The sequence below is a fragment of the Chionomys nivalis genome, chromosome 8 (assembly GCF_950005125.1).
Source record: "Chionomys nivalis chromosome 8, mChiNiv1.1, whole genome shotgun sequence".
In the NCBI taxonomy this organism is placed as follows: Eukaryota; Metazoa; Chordata; class Mammalia; order Rodentia; family Cricetidae; genus Chionomys; species Chionomys nivalis.
Genome location: NC_080093.1, coordinates 64707485 through 64725508, shown reverse-complemented (window position 1 = coordinate 64725508; position 18024 = coordinate 64707485). Strand labels below are relative to the sequence as shown.

At 49.7% G+C, this 18024-nt stretch overlaps 1 protein-coding gene across 4 annotated transcripts in view; it reads right to left on the bottom strand.

Moving 5' to 3' along the window:
• Positions 1–5642: 5642 nt before the first annotated feature.
• The window catches only part of Chst15 (carbohydrate sulfotransferase 15), an 82611-nt gene continuing 70229 nt past the window's right edge, over positions 5643–18024 (bottom strand). For all 4 annotated transcript variants that reach the window (XM_057778926.1, XM_057778928.1, XM_057778927.1 and 1 more), the window contains exons 7-8: positions 10836–10983; positions 5643–8268 (exon numbers count right to left, since the gene is read on the bottom strand). In XM_057778926.1, the coding sequence (XP_057634909.1) occupies positions 8078–8268; positions 10836–10983 (339 nt within the window). In that variant the 3' untranslated portion in view covers positions 5643–8077. The remainder of the gene's footprint in view (positions 8269–10835; positions 10984–18024) is intronic.

Here is an 18024-nt window from a genome sequence, read left to right as displayed (position 1 = left end):
TTGTCACTCACAACTCCACCTGGAACTGGGCCACCCTACACCACACCACCCAGGAGGGTCAGGAGGGAGGCCTGCCCTTTTTCTAGGGAAGAGTTGGAGACAATCAGGGGAGCAGTTAGTGTGCCACTGGGCAGAGTTTTATACGGGGTACTAGGGTACAGGACCTGCCTTCATTGTCTGGCACCTACCTGATGTAAGGGATGGTAGTGAGGGCCCCCTAAAAGATCCATGAATGAGGGGTTTCCTGAGCTTTGCATTGATGTCCTTACAGGCGAGTGACTCTCTAGGGATTGGCCAGCCTGGGAAGATCCCAGGAGCAAACTGGAAACCATTAGGTACCAATGGTTTAACAGAGAGAGGATTGTTCTCCAGTGACACTGATGTCTTCAGATGCAGAAGCACAGCATGTTGGCGCGGGTAGGGCCCGCTCATGAGAAAGGGCTTCCTTTCCCACTTGGCAAAGCTGGTGCAGCCTCTCAGGTGGAGGGCAGGTGCCCTCCACAGGTGTTTTCTCTACCTCAGCCTCTCAGCCCCATAGGTCTCTTTGACAGCTTCCTCCTTCTGAAATGCTAACTCCCTGCTGGGGCTCCACCAGCCTCCACTGTGACTGTTCCTCCCCCTCCTACTCTCTGAGCCTGCAGCAGGGGGCCCCAGGAGCCCAGGTTACAGCCCTCCTGCTCAAATGGCCTTCCCACAGCTGTTCTTGACTAGTCCCTGATGCTGAGCTTCTCTTGCTGAACTCCCAGCCTAAGAATTCCTAGCCGGTGTACCTTCTGGAGCCAACAAGGGCCAATCCAACCTGAGTGACAGGGCAAAGAGCTTGGGCTCCATCCCTCCCCCATAGAACCTACCTTAGCCTTCAGGCTGAGCTCCCTGCCAGGTCCTGCTCCCTGAGGTGCCAACCCCTATACTTCTCTCACCCACCCTCTCGCTCCCACAAATCTTCATTGGGAGCCTCTACCCTTGAGTGCTTCTTCGGGTCAACCTCTGTGCCTACACCACTCCTACCACCAGCCTCTGGGACAGCCCTTGTACTAATCGAATGTTATTACACTTGGTATCTTGGGCACTCGCTGATCAACTGGCCTTTTAGAGCAAGAAGGTGCCTGGTACCTCCTGAGAGAGGATGGGGCAGGTGCAGTAGCTCTCACGGAGGACAGAGAGTGGACACCCAGAGCAGGAGTTAGGGCCTTGGGGCTATCTGGCCAGCATGGACTCTAGCAGGACCTGGCATGTGAGGAAGCTATCCTTACCCTGCGTGGGGAAGACCAGATCACTGGTTCCAGCCATGCGTGCTGTCAGGCTTGGTCTGGGGGTGAGCACACAGGGAGGTGACCAAGTACAGCAGCTAAGGAGAGTTTGGGAGCCTCAGATCAAAGGTGTTGCTGCCCTCATCGCCTCGCTCTGTGCTGCTTTGGGTAGATGATCGATTCCCGTCCTCGGCAGCAGGTGCCACATGACTGGGGCTTCTTCTGCTCTCAGATACCAGGCCACATGGATGACCCCCCCCCAATCCTTACTGAAAACAGAAAAGATCAGCACATAGGCACATGAACTACAGGCCAACCTCGCCCCATTGCCTGGCCCAGGGCCTTGTGCGAAGTAGATGTTCAGAAAATATTTACTGAGAAAATGAAATGTTAGTTCTTTGAGCAAGTTCTAGCTAGGGTGTGTACCTTGGTGCCGCCCAGGCAGGCCTGGGGCCAGAGGGTGGAGCTGTCCTTTTCGGGCTGTGACTCAGGTCTTGAGGGACACCTCCCCATAGGTCAGCCTCCGGTAGCCTGTCTGTGTGGGAGGCTTAACCCACGGGCCAGCCAGCCAGGGGCAGGGAAGGGAGGGCACCTCTGTCAGCCAAGACTCAGTGCAGCAAGACTTTGAGTGGAACAGGTGTCTTGAATGTCCTTTGGTTCCCACGAGGAAGCTTGTCACCACTCAGACCCCCAGCCCAGGTGATACCAGAAAGAGCTATTCCTTCCTGAGGACATCTGAAATGAAGCCTGTAGAAGTGAGTCAGGACACTCAGAATGCGGACAGCCCACCGACCAGGGGCACCAGGGTGCCAAGGACACGCAGTGTGGCACCAGGGCTAAAAGCGTTGACACGGAAGTGAAAGTTTAAGGACTCCAAGTTGACATTGCGCACCGCTTTCTGGGGACCCGCACTTTGTGACGTCGGCTTCTCTGATACTCAGCCTGCATCAGTTAACTCTGATATCTACCCACTCACGAGGACAACAGAAAAGTTGTGTCCCCATGGTTACAGAGTGGATCAACTGGGACACTGGCCTTTAGACCCAGGACTCACTGTCTTCCTCCATGATATTCTTCTGAGGGTTAAGAAGGGTGGGGGGGCTGGAATCTGAGGATGCCAACTGGAGCATCCTTCTTGGTAGAGAATAGCTAGGTCAGGGGAGGTGCCACCTCCTCACCTCCATTCCCAAGACCCAGCCTTTCTCTGTTTAGCCATGAAGGGAGTCTTCAGGGACCTACTGAGTTCGGTCCCCATGGTCATTCCACTATTTTGCCTTGGGTAAGCCACAAGTGTACTTGTGACCTTTATTTCATCCGTAACTGAGACCCACCTGCTTCTAGATATGACCAGGGTATGACTCTCTTGAGGACTTTCAAAGCACCCCAGAAAACAGGTAGAACCCTGGTGACCTCTTCACTGAGAAGACAGATGAAGCTTGATGTCCCCCAAACTGCTGTTCTAGCTATGGATTCTCCACTGTGAACTAGAAGGTCTCTTTCACACCCTTAGCTGTGCCTATCACAGAGCTGCTGCCATGTGCTGCCCAGCAAAGAGGACATTCCTCTCCCCACTGCCCTGAAGACCCTGCACGGGACACACCCACATATCAGTGGCAACCGAGGCACACGGTTGCTCCTCTCCAGCTCATATGCCTGATTTGCACGGTCACCTGAAGGTATGATAGGATTAAAGCCCCATCATTAATCCCACATCACTCCTCCTGGGACAGCAACCTGCAGTTTCAAGGACCCCATGGCTGCTCACAGACAGTTCTTCTGCCTGAGTCATGCTCAGGAGCAAAGGAAGACAAAGAGGAAAAAGGATGCTGGCCAGATGGGCAGGACCGGGGCCAGAGCCTGTGCCAGGGCAGAGGCAGAGGTTATGAAGGCAAGGCCAGCCTGGGCCATTATGCAGATGGATGCCAGCAGGGTTGGAGGTCAGCCTTGCAGAAGTTGGGGCCAGAGAGGCTGTGAGCTTGAAGATCTCTTGGGAACTTAAGAAAGGATTCTATTTTTTGCAACCTTTACAAGCAGTTGTCTCCACAGAACAACAACATCAACAACAGCCAGGCTTTGGAACCTCTTTGCTGCCTCACAGCTGCAACCGGGGGACGGCCAGAGTAGGCTCACAAACACTAAAAAGCAAAGGCAACCACAAGCCCTTAAAAGATGCTTCTCGTAGAGCTCAGTAGTCTATCTAGGTTGCACAGCAGTCAGCCAGGTGAGCATCTTGGCGGGAAAGGCACAAGCCAAAGGGCTTACAACTGTGCCTCCTGTCCCACTCACCCCATCACAAAACACTGGAGTATCATCACAGAGCCTCTAGTGAGCTGCTGCCCCCTCAGTCCTGCTAGGGCTCCATATGGTAGAGCCACAGGCTCCTAGGGCCCCTCTCCTGTGGTCAGCGGCATGACAGCCTCCGAAGATGTTCACATGCGCGCCCCAGAACCTATTGGTATGTTCCCCTAACATGGCAAGGGAAACTTTGCAGGGGAGGTCTTGAGATGGGGAAGTAACCACAGATCGTCCCATGTAACTCCAAGGGTCCTCACGAGAAGCAGGGGGTGAAGAGAGGCCACGTGACCAGGGAAGCAGTGGCAGACAGAGATAAGAGTCTAAATATGCCATTCCAGAAAGGAGCTTATGATTCAAAGCAACTGGCAGTCTCTCAGAGCTGGAAAGGCTTGCTCATAGCTTGGTCTGGGGTCCCAGAAGATACAGCCTCGCTGGCCCCTGCTTCAGCCTAGGATGACTGGTGTGGGACTTTTGTCCTCCAGGACTGTATGATGAGAAACTCACTCTGTTTGAAGTCACTAAGATGACCTGAAGGATCGATGGAAAGGGGCTGGGGTCATGGAAACAAGCCGGAAGCCATAACAAGGATGGATGCTAGCGAGGCTGAAGGACACTCTTCCAAAAGCCCTGACTAGGGAGATTACTGCCCGAAGCTCCCTCTGGGATGAAGATACATTCCAGCTGAAGTGACTTGTCACAGCAGTAGCTAAAACCCTCACTCAACTCTGCCCAACCCCATTCCTTCTCTGGTGCCTGCAGGGGAGCTGGTTCCAGGGAAATCTGAACTCCTTGAAGCTAACTCTTCCTGCAAGTCTCCACTAGATTGGCGTCACACACAGGGCACCAGGATGTCCTCAGGATGTGATTGCTGTCCCAACAGAGAAATGCCATCCTGCACAGCACCACCCAGGCTTGAGGCTGTAGCTGTGGCCTAGCAACAAGGGTTGGAAGAGCTCCTGCAAGGGAGCACAAGCCCTCAGAGGCATGTCCTGGCCTTGGCCTGCTTCCTGAATCCCACCATCCTCTAACTTCTCCTGAAGCATTCTCACTGAATAAAGCCAGCCCCAGATTGTGCTGAATCTAGCCCCACACTCAACACACCAGAGTAAGGAGCCATGCTGGGAGACAGGTCCCAGAACTGTGGGACAGACCAAAGGGCCATTCTGTGTCCAGGATGACCCAAGCTTCTAAGTGTGGAATAAGCCCTTTCTGTGGACTGAATGGTTTCCATCCTCAAATTCATGTGTTGACATCCTGAGTGGGTGGAGCCTCTGAGTATGACTGCATTTGAAGGGGAGTCCTCTAAAGAAGCGATGAAGTTAAACGAGACCCCTAGGGTCTCACTGTCATCCTTACGGCAAGAGGAAAAGGTATCGGGGACCTGCACAGAGGGACATCCATGCAAAGAGGAGGAAAGAGAACAGTCACTAATGAGCCATGGTAAGAGGTCCCGGAGAAACCACTGTGCTGGTCCCTTGAGCTCACCTGAGCACTGACAGACTAAGCATGTGTTGTGTGGTGGCTGAGTGTGAAATGTCCCCACTGGTTCACGTGTTTGAACACGGTCTTCGGCTCTTGACATTGTTCGGGAATGTGGAACCTTTGAGGGCTGGAGCTTCACTGGGAAACGTGGCCCAGTGTGTAAAGGCCCCTGTCTGAGTTACTTTGGTATGGAGGCCAATGCTGAGTGGGACACCCTCTCCTTCTTCAAGCTTGCCCAGCTTCCTCAAGCCCCAGCAATACCCTGCCTACCCAGTGATAAGATACACCCAGAGTCACCAAGCATCCAAACTCACATCCCTGAGGCCAGTGGTCTCTCAGTCTTAGATTCCTACATCTGAAGACCATGTGAGGGCCACTAGGAGCTGGACAGGACCTCCCAGCCTGTCTGCCAAGCACTGCAGGCCTCCACAGGGATTTCCCCAGGGAACAGGTGTGGCCCTGTGACTGCTCTGGGTTTTCTTCTGCTATGAGGATCATGGGCGACCCTTTTGTGATGAAGAAGGCAGGGGAGGTGGTGACCATCCCCCCACCCCCAGTGACTCGCTCGCGCACACAGGACACCATGGAAAGAACTGGCTGGCAAGCTTGTGATGGAGGGCCCACTCCCCGCAGGCACCAGCTGTGTGGGTCCATCTTTAATTCTGTTAAATATGAATAAAAGTACAGAATAAATGTGACTCGCATATCATACCTTATATGACACAGGGAGGGAAGGTTTCATACAACCTGGCACACAGCTTTGGGAATACGAAGTGTCTTCGGTACCAGGTCTGTGTTTTGCTTTGGTTTGGGGTGACACACTAGGGAGCTACCACCAAAAAAAAAAAAAAAAAAACACTACCTGTGCTCTCAAACAAGAGGAGGCCTCGACCGAGCAAAAGCAAAGGCAATGCTGGTGACGCCTGGGGAGAGACCATTAGAGGCCAAGCCGGGTCTGGATAGCCCCGGATGGAAGAGAGGGGGGAGGGGCTGCATATTTTAAAAAGATCAGCAATGAACCAAATAATATTGGAAATAATACCTTTGGCAATACTTCTGTAAGAAGCAGAATTACGCTACATGTTATTCACATGCATAGGAGTGCGCAAGAAAAAAATGTCTTATAATTGTGGATGGGGTGGGGTGGTGAGAGATATGTTCTGGAAAATGACAGGCTAACTGGTGGAGAAATTAATCCATAAAGGCATTGTGTCTCTAATGGAGGGAGAAGCCTCATCAGCAAGATAGCTGAGGGGAACCCACTCGGTATAAGCACCCGCCACGCATGTGCACTCTTGCACACGCCACACGGCCATATGTACACACACACAGTATTCCAAATAAATATTCATTCTCTCTCTCTCTCTCTCTCTCTCTCTCTCTCTCTCTCTCTCTCTCTCTCTCTCTCTCTCATCATTTCTTTCCAAAGCATCCTTGTTCTCTGGCCAGATTTCCCCACTGGCGACTCAGCCAAGTGCTGGCTGTGAGAAAAGCGGGGATTGTCCTGGAACGCAGACTTCAAGACACACAGCCCCTTCAGTAGCAGAGCTGGCCCAGTCCATGCTGATGCTCAGAGCTCTGCGCACCTTCTCATGAGCTGAGAGTCCCATCTCCAGCAATGGTGGACGGCAGAAGGACTCACACAGCCGAGCAACTGCGCATCCTCCTGCCACCAACGCCCGGCTTTTCTCACACATTCACGTGACAGTCGGGTATGTAGTGTGTACACTTTCTGACGCTGGCGGACAGGATCCTGACCTGAGAATACAGCTTCCCAGGAAGCATCCCTTCGCAATACTCCAGGGAGAAGCTTTGTGACATTCCCCCTGGCCCTGTGTGCCAAATGGGCTTAAGCTGTTCTCCCTGGTATTCCCTGGATGACAAGACCGTCAGCTTATCCATTGCAAACCAAGTTCCTAAAAGGCCCAGAAAGGCCCATAGAGAGCCAAGCTATCTCCTCGTCACCACACACCGCGTTTAGCTCAAGCTTAGTCTGTGAGATGTGTTTCTGAGGACACGGGTGTCTTGAGATCCTTCGTGAGTATGGAACTTTGGCCACACACGACAAAGAATGTGGATAAAAGGTTCTTCCGACAGGAAGATGGAGGAAGGGAGCCTGTAACCAGCCAGAACCAGAAACTGAAGCAGCTTGCACTCTCTGGTGACCTTCCACACATGGCGAGGGCTTCACTTCCTTTCCCGCCAACTGTTCAACGCCTTGAGGTTGCTCTATTCTGGCATTAACACCAAAACTTCCCTTTCCAAATACAAACTGAATTTCTTGAGAAAACATCCAAAGGTGCAGAAAAGAGAGGCAGGGTTAGTCAAATCCAAGGCGCAGTTTGTTTAAGAGTGCCCCTTCTCTATGCTGGGCATAAATACAGTCTGCGGGGGCAGATTAGGAGGTCAGAGAGATGAGCGTGCTGCCAAATACCAGAGTTTTGTTTTGCTTTCTTTTGGGCACAGCAAAGGGAACAGGGCTTATTTCTGATGTCACTGAAGGGCTGACTTGGGAATATGAACCAAAATGAAAAGTGCCTGTATTCTCCAAGCAGCTCCATTCCCTGCTAGATGGGGTTAGCCATTTAGGCAAGGTGTGCTGGGAAATAACACATGAAGAGTGGTTCCAGTCAGCCCCAAAGCACGGCCTCTAGTGAGCTTGGACTTAATCGGATCTCAGAGCTGTCCAATCCTACACCCAGACAAGCTCTCCTGGAGGTAGGAGGTCAGGGGTCTGTGGGTTCCCCAAACCTCCTCTTCCTACCCACTGGGTGCCAGTCTACCGTCCTAAGCTCCAAGGTACTCTGGGAACAGACAGGAGCCTAACCCTAGTGTACTTTCCAAGGCTTCAGGTGGAAGAATTCAAGAGCAGAGCTGTTGAACATGGCAAAAGAAATGTCAGATAGTTCCCATTGACTATCGCCTTGGAGGAGAAGAGGGCGCCGGTGGCTTTCTCCACACTGTGGGTGACAGTTCTCCATCAGGAGACTTTTAAAGTCATGGCAATGACAGAGTCTGTAGGTCTGGCTCCGGCAGAAGGGACTCAGCTCTCACGTCGTCTTCCAGGCAAATGCTTCATCATCTAGGACCTGTGCCAGCCTAGTGTTGAAAGGCCCATAGAAGTCCTGCAAAATCTTCTGTGTGATTGGCCACATTGGCCCCAGGCTACGATCCTCGGGACGCCGTGTGTTAGATGCAGGGCTCTTGGTCATCAACGCTTCTTGCTTCTCACTTAGAGGCCCTATAATGAGAAGGAAAATGAACCTGTAAGGCAGGAGGTGAAGGGACATCACAAGAGTGCCAGCTGTACTTCGGGCAAATACAAGACGTTCCTGTAAGAAGATACATGGCCGGACTGGAAAGATGGCTCAGTGGTTAACCTCCCTGATTCTTGCAGCAACTACAATCTTGTAACTCCACTTCCAGGGGATCTGATACCGTCTTCTGACCTCCGAGGCCACTAGGCACACAGATGGTACATGCACATACATGCAGGTAGAACAAACATAAGATAAAACTAATAATTTTTTTTAGATAAAATGAAATGAGAAAGATCTGGTTAGACCCACTGGAAGAAACCAAAGAGGGAAGAAACCACTAGATGCTGTAAAGCGATTCTAAAGTCTAGGGTCATGTCTGCCCTTGTGGGATGGTGTCCCTTTACCTGCAGCCACTCTGCATTGGCCGCCCTTCAGGGCCCTCAGTTGTCCTAGGTAACTAAGTACAGGGACTTTGGTTGCCTGGAATTCTGCCATCATCGTTTTCACGTTGGGTTCCTGAGTGACGCAAAGGGCCTAGACCCGAGTGAGTTCTATTTCCTCTTTCTTGTGTAGTGGCCATAAGGGTGGGGGGACTGGGAGCCCCTGCACCTGCAGCAATTGCGTCCGTTGGGAAATGCCTCAGGGCAGGCCAGCAGGGGTTACACATGAGGCTACACCTCCACACCCCAAACTTCTGAGTCATCAGCTGCTCACTGGCTCAACCTCTCACTAGAACACTATCTCCTTGTGCTTCTGGACCCCAAGCATGCAGGACCCAACTAAAACCATTGCAATAGCACATTATCTCCGGGTTATACAAGCCAGAAAATTGACCTTACAGTCCTGCCCCTATTAGGAACAGAAAGCAACCACATAATTCAAGAGATTTACAGGTGGTCAAATCAAAGAAAAATGGTTCTAAGTCTTAAATGGAAAAGAGAGTGTCTATATTTCAGCCCATACCAGTTCTAACATAACAACAACAACAACAATAATAACAATAATAAAAGAAAGAAAGAAAATTTACAACATAAGAGTCCTGAATACCAGTGGTAGCCAAATACATTTCAAGAAGCATTGAGTTAACAGAACTCCTAGGTCAGGTCATTGGACCGGACTATAGGAAATGTCCCGTGAAAAAGTGGTGTGGGCTGACATTTACAGCCTTAGCAGTTGTCCTTGGGTGACTCATTCACACCCAGACAGCACTCCTCACCTTGTATGTGCCTCTACCAGCCAGGGGCACAGCTGGTTAGCAGAATGCCCTTCAGCTGGTATCCCCAGGCTGAAGGCAGGCCAAAGGTCAACCATGAGCCATCTCTGACTTCAGGGATTCCCTACCAAACACCTGAGATGCTACAACAGCCATACTTCCAAATTCCACGTCCCTGGAGAGCTGTCCTAGCCACCCACTGCAACCTTGAACTGCTTCAAATTCAAGCTGTCTCCTCTGGCCTTCCATTAACGCCTCTATGCTCCTGAAGCATCTGGGGCCCCCCATCATCACTAGGCCCACCGTGACAGTACCTACCTTCCCCATGGATATTCATTTTATGAGTTAGACCAGGCTTTCTTCTCCTAGGTTGAAAGAGCTGAGAGGAGTACCTCCTCGCCACAGCCTGCCCAACACTGCGTGCGCAGGGCTACATGCAGCGATACCTACCCAGTAAACAGGAATGGAGGACTTCTTCAGAAGTCCCTGGACCTCACACAGTTCATTTCTTCCCATTTTATGCTTAACCTAGTACACTCCTAAAGAGCCATGGAGAAGGGAAGTTGCCTCAGAGGGTAAAGTACTTGTAAGGCTTGTTCTGGAAACATGAGGACCTGAGTTTAAATCCTCAACATCCCCTTTAAAAGCTGGGTATGGCAGCATGTGTCTCTAACCCCAGTATTGGAAGGGAGGGAAAAAAAAGACAGACCCTGAGACTCCCTGGCTAATCAGCCTAACCAAAACAACAAGCTGGGTTCCATGAGATCCCTTTCTCAAAAAAATGAGAAGAGTAGGGAAGATAACGGATGTTGACTTCTTACCTGTGTGCGCGTGCACACATCCACCCCCATCACACACACATACACACACATGCAGATACACACTCACACACAGGTGCAGATACACACACACGTGCTCTCTCTCACACACACACATACACACACTCTCACACACACACACACGCTCTCTCTCTCACACACACACACACACACTCTCTCTCTCTCTCACACACACTCTCTCACACACACACACACACCAACACACATAGGTAGAGCTACACATGCATTCTCTCTCTCTCTCTCTCTCTCTCTCTCTCTCTCTCTCTCTCTCACACACACACACACACACCAACACATATAGATAGAGCTACACATGCATTCTCTCTCTCTCTCTCTCTCCCTCCCTCTCTCTCTCTCTCTCTCTCTCTCTCTCTCTCTCTCTCACACACACACACACACACACACACAAACACATACTGCAAATACACACACAAATGAGAAAGCTCATGTCCCTGGGGTTTATGTGGAGCCCCACTACCTGAAGCATGGCACATACCCAAGTTTAGAAACTGGAAGACCCTGTGCATGGTGTACTTGACATTGGATGCGTGGTCTTCCAGACGCAGAATGAGGAACTGTTCCTTACTAAAGACAGTGAGCCAGTCCAGAAGGTACACAGCATACAGCCCAACCTGGAGCCTCACCTAGGAAGGAAGAGGAGGATGTTACTGCAGAAAGCACTTCCCCAGCCCTGTGTGGTGCTTTTCCAAAGCATGACAGAAATCTCTCTGTAAAGCAACACAGACTCAGCTAATGATTGTTTTCTGAAGTCAAATATTAACACAAGGCGTCTGTGCCACATGTGCGAAGAATCCCCACACTTAGGGCTGCACATAATCTTCATGACAGCCCATGGGTGGCTCCAACTTTTACTCACAAGTGAGAACAGAAGCCTAGGAAAGATGTCAAGGGCATGCAAGTCCTTAGCATAACATGTGGGTGGCTGTCTCCCTGCTGTCAATCACAAGAGACACCTCAAAGGCAACCATGACCGTGAACACGTGTGATGTCCTTAGAACATAACCATAGAGGAATAAAACCAAGCACAGGCAAAGCCTTCCTCCTTCCCTCCTACTCATTTCCTGAGTCTTTACCCTGTTTCATCTTTCATGCCAAACTAGAAACTGGTAGTAAAGAACTGATCCACTCAAAGATAGGTCTGGCTCTTGCCCTCTGGCCTGGCAGGTGACTGCTAAGGCCTCTGGACTGCACTGCCCAGCAGGAGCAATTTTATTTCCCTAGATGTGAGTACCAGTCAAGCTAACAGTGATTTCTAATGGAGCTGTGGTCTCCAGAATAACCAGAGGGTCAGTATTTTCTTAATGGATTTTATTGAGCTCTACATTTTTCTCTGCTCCCCTCCCCTTCTACCCTCTCCCATGGTTCCCATGCTCCCAATTTACTCAGGAGGTCTTGTCTTTTTCTACTTCCCATGTAAATTAGGTCCATGTATGTTTCTCTTAGGGTCCTCATTATTGTCTAGGTTCTCTGGGATTGTGAAGTGAAGTTTGGTTTTCTTTGTTTTATGTCTAAAAGCCACTTATGAGTGAGTACATATGATGTTTGTCTTTCTGGGTCTGAGTTACCTCACTCAATATGATGTTTTCTAGATCCATCCATTTGTCTGCAAATCTCAAGATGTCATTTTTTTTCTGCTGTGTAGTACTCCATTATGTAACTATACCACATTTTCCTTATCTATTCTTCAAATAAGTGGCATTTAGGTTGTTTCCACGTTCTGGCTATGACAAACAATGTTGCTATGAATATAGCTGAGCACATGTCTTAGTAGTACGATTGAGCATCCTTTGGATATATACCCAAAAGTGGTATTGCTGGGTCTTGAGGAAGGTTGTTTCCTAATTTTCTGAGAAATCACCATACTTATATCCAAAGGGGCTATACCAGCTTGCACTTCCACCAGCAATGCAGGAGTGTTCCCTTTACCCAACATCCTCTTCAGCATAAGTTGTCATCAGTGTTTTTGATATTGGCCATTCTTACCGGTATAAGATTGAATATCAGACTTGTTTTGATTTGCATTTCTCTGATGACTAAGGATGTTGAACATTTCCTTAAGTGTCTTTTAGCCATTTTAGATTCCTCTGTTGAGAGTTCTCTGTTTAGGCCTGTACTCCATTTTTTTTTAAAAAAAAAAATTGGATTATGTGTTCTTTTGAGGACCAATTTCTTGAGTTCTTTGTATATTTTGGAGATCAGACCTCTGTCTGATGTGGGGTTAGTGAAGATCTTTACCCATTCTGTAGGTTGTGGCTTTTGTCTTGTTGACCGTGTCCTTTGCTTTACAGAAATTTCTCAGTTTCAGGAGGTCCCATTTATTAATTGTTTCTCTCAGTGTCTGTGCTGCTGGGGTTATATTTAGGAAGTGGTTCCCTATGCCAATGCATTCAAATGTACTTCACACTTCTCTTCTATGATGTTCAGTGTGGTTGGCTTTATGTTGAGGTCTTTGATCCATTTGGACTTGGGTTTTGTGCATGGTGCTAGATACGGGTCTATTTTCATTCTTCTACATGCTGATATCCAGTTATGTAAGTACCATTTGTTAAATATGCTTTCTTTTTCCATTTGATATTTTTTGTATCTTTGTCAAAAATCAGGTGTTCGAAGGTGTGTGGATTAATATCTGGGTCTCTGATTTGGATCCATTGGTCCTCCTGTCTGTTTTTATGCCAATACCAGGCTGTTTTCAGTACTGTAGCTCTGTGGTAGAGTCAAAACTTCAGAAGTTCCTTTACTGTGCAGGATTGTTTTGGCTATTCTGGGTTTTTTGCTTTTCCATATGAAGTTGAGTACCGTTCTTTCAAGGTCTGTGAAGAATTTTGCTGGAATTTTGATGGGCATTGCATTGAATCTGTAGATTGCTTTTGGTAAGATTGCCATTTTTATTATGTTAATTATGCCTACCCAAGAGCATGGGAGATCTTTCCGTTTTCTGGCATCCTCTTCAATTTCTTTCTTCAAAGGCTTAAAGTTCTTGTCATGCAGGTCTTCCACTTGTTTGGTTAGAGTTACTCCGAGATATTTTATGCTATATGTTGCTACTGTGAAGAGTGATGTTTCTCTGATTTCTTTCTCAGCCTATTTATCATCTGTGTACAGGATGGCTACTGACTTTTTTGAGTTAATCTTGTATTCTGCTACATTACTGAAAGCATTTATGAGTTGTAGAAGCTCCTTGATAGAATTTTTAGGATTGCTTATGTAAACTATCATATCATCAGCAAATAGTGAGAGTTTGACTTCTTCTTTTCCGATTTGTATCCTCTTGATCTCCTTTTGTTGTCTCTTTGCTCTAGCTAGAACCTTAAGAACTATATTGAATAGGTATAGACAGAGAGTGGACAACCTTGTCTTGTTCCTGATTTCAGTGGGATCACTTTGAGTTTCTCTTTAATTAGTTTGATGTTGGCTGTTGATTTGCTGTATATTGCCTTTATTATGTTTAGGTATGTTCCTGTATCCTTGCTCAGAGGGTCAGTATTGATGGAATCCCAATAAGAACTCTGGACATTACAACTTGGGGTGGCAAGATTCCTCACTGTAGTCATGTGGTCATGCATCTATCACTGCTTGGAGGTGCTGGCACACCTCTGACTGAAGGGAGGTATGAACTGGAGGCTCTGCCATTCACTTTCCCTTGCGGATGTGACTCTGAATCCTTCCATGCCATAAGTTATGGTCATGGTCATAGGAGCCTTTGGTGTGCCCTATGAACCCTTCTACAATACCAAATTTGAAGATGGTTGGTGACTTTCCCCCAGAACCCCCAGCTGAGCTGGCGTCAGAAGTGGGAGCATCTCACCCCTCCAACCTCCCTACTCAGACCCTTTTGTCTACTCCTATTAACATCCACTATACACCCACAGGCTCCTGGCTGGATCTCTCATCGCTATACTCCGTCCTTCCACCTGTCACGGGCATGTGCTTTATAAAGCAGTGAGCCAGCCCTCACTGGCCCTGGCTCAGGGCCCTAGGGCTCTCCATTTGGAAAGCCCCGAGCTGCCTCCAACTTCCAATTCATTCTTCCTCTGTGGCTCCTCCTTGGGGCATTCTCTTACTTATTATTTATTTATTTGTTTATTGAGGCAAGCACTCTTCATTATTCTCCCTGACCAACTTGACTTTGAGATTCCTGGGGGTAGGGCCATCAAGTCACCTTGTACAAAGCTTTGTGTCAGCGCTCAACGTCAGCTCCTGGCAGAACAGTATTAACACAGCAAGGGAACATTTTACAGAGTGTGCATGCAGATGCTAACCGTTTTCATCTCTCATGGTCTTTTTTCCAGTTCATCATTTTGCTAACAATGGAGGAAGCCAGGGAGGAAGGAAAACAATTAGAGGAAAGGCCTAAGTTGTCTCTGAAATCCCTTGGCTGTCGCTAAGCCTCGCTTTGGTACCACACACCGGCTCACATAAAGACTTCAGACTGGGCTGAAGGCAATGGGCATGTGCCAGTCCCAGGAACAAGCAGACACGTAGCCTCCAACACGAAATAAGGATGAGAACACCATGGTAGGTCAGGACTCCAGGGGCTTTCCCCATCTCTTCCCGACCAGTTTGCAGCCAGCCTGGCCTCTCAAGGTTCATCGCTTCCAGAAAAACTAACTACTTTTGTAACTTGACAGCTTTCCAGAAGGAAAGGGGGTGACTGGTCAGCGACAGGACACTGGTGCTTAGAGCAGTTGTATCCTGCCCCTGCATCTGCCCTGGTGGCAGAAGAACCTCGGAGACCATCTTGGTGAGAGTCTACCACTGCCCTCAGGACACAGCCCTGCAAGGTCCTGGCTTCACGGGGCCCTCCTCACAGGGAGGGCTGGTCCAGGGAGTGAGGACGTGGGATGCCGATAAATGTGCTGGCTCCCAAGGGGAGAGCCTCCCACCCACTGGTTCCAGAACCCACCTCCCCTTCAGCCAGGGAGAGCTCTGGGCCCCTCAGGGACATTGTCTATGCAACAACACGATTGCAACTGGGAACCATGAAGATAGCCCTAAGACAGCAAGCACCACACAAAGTACTGCTTAACTACTATCTGTCCAGCTTAGGATGGGAATCAAAACAGAGTTAGAATCAAAATAGAACCAACACAGAGAAGATATTTAGGGCAAGGGCCCAGTACATTTAAAATTAGAGAATGCCAGAGTTGAAGGAAGCCTTTGAGCTATGGATGCCTGGTGACTCACTGACAAAGAGTCAGAGATCAGGAGGGCAGTGGTGTCTGCCTGGACTTAGCAGCTAACTCCTGACAAAGTCCATGAGGTCCAGTCCCTCATAGACATGATGCCTGTTCCACCACAGAGCAGCTCTGGTAAAAACCCCCTATGGGGCGCGAGGGACTACGTTATGGGGGACCCAAGGCACACCTCAGGGAGGCATAGGAAGCAACACAGGACATCCTAAAAAGTACCTTGAGGAATCTAAAGACCAGTAGGGACCAACTCATGGGAACCCCAGAAAGCACCCGAGGGGATCCAGTTTTGAGCCGAACCAAGTGAGAGGCCCAACTCTGGCCCAAACAGGAGCCACTGCAGCCCTCACTATTCCCCCAGTTTCCGGTGGGACCGCCACCCAGCCTCCATTCTCACTGAGGCAGTCACTTTCATTCATTCAGCAAATGCTGTGTGTGTGTTCACACAGTGTATCAAGTACCACACCAGGCAGTGAAGATGTGATGCTACTTCACAGACAAGGCCCTGACTCCTCAGAGACAGCTCTAAACTGATCAAGGAACAGACATCTGTCATCACCAATTGTAACAAGTGTTATGGGGGAGGTCAGACTAAAGATAGTTATTAAAGATGAGGAGTTCTTGGACAGGCAGGCGAAGCATGTCGAGGAAGAGGGGGAAGAGCCACAGAGAAGACTCTGGAGCACAGCATAACTGAACACACACATTTCCACAGAAGGCCAGTTAGGCAGATGGGTCTCCCCACCTGCAGCCTCACCCCCAGCCTAGACGGGTCTTCACACCTGCACCGTCCGGCAGAATCTGCTATATGATATCTAGGGGGAGCAGAGGCCCTGCCCAAAGGCCATCTGAGGACCTAAATGGGGAGAGGGTAGCCATGACACAGTGATGGAAAAAGAGGGACTGTAGGGAAGGGAGGAGGCCCTCGGGCAGTGAGGTGCCTTATGAAGGCCTTAATAGAGTACCCAGGGCTAGCTGTGGTGGGTACGCCTGCAATACCAGCACCCAGGAGACGAGACCACATTTCCCATGCTATAAATGGGCTGCATGAGCAGCTGGAAAGGACTTTTCTCCCCATCCCAGTGAAAAACCATCTCCTGAAGTAGTCTCTTTTCCATCCCTAACTGCCTACTCCTCTTCCGGTGCAGAGCCCCTCCTGGACTTCAGCTACCCTGTCCACTGCCAACGCCCCTGGAGCTCTCTCCCTTAGACAGGAGGTGCCACACTATGGTGTTGTCAATCTCGGCAAGTCACAAATGAAATTCAGAGTACATGCCTCCTGCTGGCTCAGAGCCACTTTTAAGAGCGAGGAAAGGAAGACCAGTTTCAAAGCCTATCAGAACTGGCCGCCTGTTGTTAGCTGTAGGTGGGAGACACATTCCATGAGTCTCAGTATCCCCATCTGTAAAACGGGAGTGACTTCAGAGGTCAGGGAGGAAGCAGAGTTTAGGATAGTATCCAGTGAGCAGTGAACTGAAGTTAGATACTTCCTGTCTCTCACCAGTGGACTTGGCAAACATTTAGTAAGGATGTTTCTAGTACACCCAGAGGTGGAGAGTATCACACAGCTGCCCATGAACTTTCCACCCAGTCACAATGGTGTCCCAATGTTCCGTCAGCCTGTAGCCAGGAAGAAGTGAGGAAATACACCAGGCACGGCCCCTCTTCTCTGTGGGAGGAAACGGCTATGGATATCCTGTCTCTAGAAAGGCTATTTAGAGACAGCCAAAGTACATCCAGTTTGACTGGTGCAGGCTTTGTCTTTCCCGGGGCAGACCTCAGGGTAGAATGAAATGTCATCTCATGCGGATCAGCTTCTATCAGACACTGACCCTTCACAGGGCGGTAGAAGTTCGGTTTACAGCTATTAAACCCAACTACGCCTGTGTCAGGACACCCAAAGCCCTGCCTCTCTCTCTCCATGAAGCCCAGCCAAATGAGGCAGGAATGAGCCTACATCTGTCCCTCCCTCTCTGAAGTCTTCCTCAGGAGAGCTCCCAAAGAGAGAGCTGGGTGCTGACTGCTTGGGTGAGAATGTCCTTGCCTCTCTTGGGAGACACACTAGCCAAACCCCTCACTCCTCACTGCCCATCTGGCCTGCTCCTGCCGCCCTCTCTCTTCCCTTCTTTGCGGGCTTGTGTTGAGAGATGCACACCACCATCACAAACAGGAAATTCCAGAAGGTCCGGGAAGGAAGTAGCCCTGAGGCAGGCGGCATCCAGGATTATCTGAATTCTCCCAACAGACCACCTGCCTTCTCCTACCCTCCAGCACCTGCTGCGTGTTAGCGCACGAGAGCGGACTTCTGGAGACAGGCTGGAGCCCCAAAGAAAGCTGGGTTCAAAGCCTAGACTGGGGTCTCAGATTCCCCATCTACTGCGTAGCTGGCTACAAAGGGCAACAAGACAGAGCCTCACTATCCCTGTCTGTAAAAGCAAGCCCCAGACACAGGAGGGTCTGTGTCTAGGGACACCC